The sequence below is a fragment of the Chaetura pelagica genome, unplaced genomic scaffold (assembly GCF_000747805.2).
Source record: "Chaetura pelagica isolate M959 unplaced genomic scaffold, ChaPel_1.0 scaffold72, whole genome shotgun sequence".
Classification (NCBI taxonomy): domain Eukaryota; kingdom Metazoa; phylum Chordata; class Aves; order Apodiformes; family Apodidae; genus Chaetura; species Chaetura pelagica.
The window spans coordinates 3420245-3421565 of NW_009952560.1; the positions used below are offsets into that span (position 1 = coordinate 3420245).

The window sequence follows — 1321 nt, forward strand, 5'->3', positions numbered from 1 at the left end:
GGCCGGAAGGTTCCGGGACGCGAGACGGTTCCCTCCGCACCCACGCACACGCAACCGACCCCTCCTCTCACTTCCCCCGCCTCCGGGCGGGGCCGTTCGGCCGATGTCGCGGAAACGTGTCCCGGTTGCTCCGCTCCAGGGCGGCTCCTCGCCGGGGAGCGGGGCCGTTTCCACGGGGGCCGGTCTCGTTGGGAAGCGGGGAGTCGGTGGGGAGAGCCCGGGCCCTGTTAGCGCACCCAGCTGACCCTGCCGTTAGGTTAAGAAATAACTCATAGTGACAAAAGTTGAGCTTTTTCAGCTTTTAGGGCCTTCTGTCCGCGCTGCTGCGGAAGGGACGGGCCAAGGGAAACAGCAGCAGGGCGAGAGGAGCTGCGGGCACGTTCTGCTACCTGCAGATCTGTCCCAGGTGTGGCTGAAAGGGGAAAAAAAACAGCGTCTGGATACGTCTTAGGAGTGAAGTCAAACCACTGGAGAAGGTTGCAGGGCAAAAGGAGACAGGAAGGAATCAAATAAAACATGAAAAAAATGCGGGCAGGTACATCATGGCCTTGGAAACTGGTTTTCAAGGCAAAACGGGCAATATGGAAGACAAGTGTTGTGTTGGCAATGGTGCGGGGTGTTCGCTGGGCAGGTGTAGGGAGTAAAAAGAGAAAAGCACTTGAGACGAATTCAGTACCTGGAGAACAGCAAACACCTCAGTGTGTGCCTGGCTCGTCCTCACAGACCTGCAGTTGGACACTGTGACTTCCAGCGAGCAGGGGCAGTGGCAGGCAAGTGTTGGGATTAAGGACTGCAAATACTTCAGCCTGGAGGTGGGTCCTGTCACCCTGACACAGCACCCCAGAGTGGATCTCGGCTCCTGTAGTAACTGTGCTGAGCACAAGGCAATCCTGTGTGCAGGGTGAGCCCCTGCCGGGTTAGTCTGAATAAACGGGGGTGTGGGGAGACACATCCCACAGATCTGGGATAGAACTTCTCATCTCTAGTGGAAATGGTACTAACTGTGAGGTAAACTCGTTTTGTCTAGTGGTATCGCTCTCGTTTCCCGTGGTAAACCCGGCAATAGAGTAATTGGTGACCTCAGCACCCACGGAATTACCTCTCCACAGGTAAAACACCGTCTGGAAAGCGCAGGCAACGCTTGGCACACTCCTCATCCCGGGCTGGGATGAGAAGTCGTTTGAGATGTTAAAACCTCTCTCACGTCTTTCAGGTGACACCGGTCGCTAGAGGCAGCGGCAGGACGTTCGAGCAGGCGGGCCCGGCCGGGCTGTACAGCCCGGGAGGCGGGCAGGGCCCCGGGGGAGGCGGGCAGGGCCCC

The 1321-nt window shown here is 58.1% G+C and overlaps 1 protein-coding gene across 1 annotated transcript in view; it reads right to left on the reverse strand.

The window, feature by feature from the left end:
- PIGL (phosphatidylinositol glycan anchor biosynthesis, class L) overlaps positions 1 to 1157 on the reverse strand; it is a 55838-nt gene extending 54681 nt beyond the window's left edge. Inside the window, exons 1-2 of the mRNA XM_009993201.1 lie at positions 999 to 1157; positions 72 to 246 (exon numbers count right to left, since the gene is read on the reverse strand). Of these exons, the coding sequence (XP_009991503.1) occupies positions 72 to 246; positions 999 to 1157 (334 nt within the window). The remainder of the gene's footprint in view (positions 1 to 71; positions 247 to 998) is intronic.
- Between the last annotated feature and the right edge of the window lie 164 nt (positions 1158 to 1321).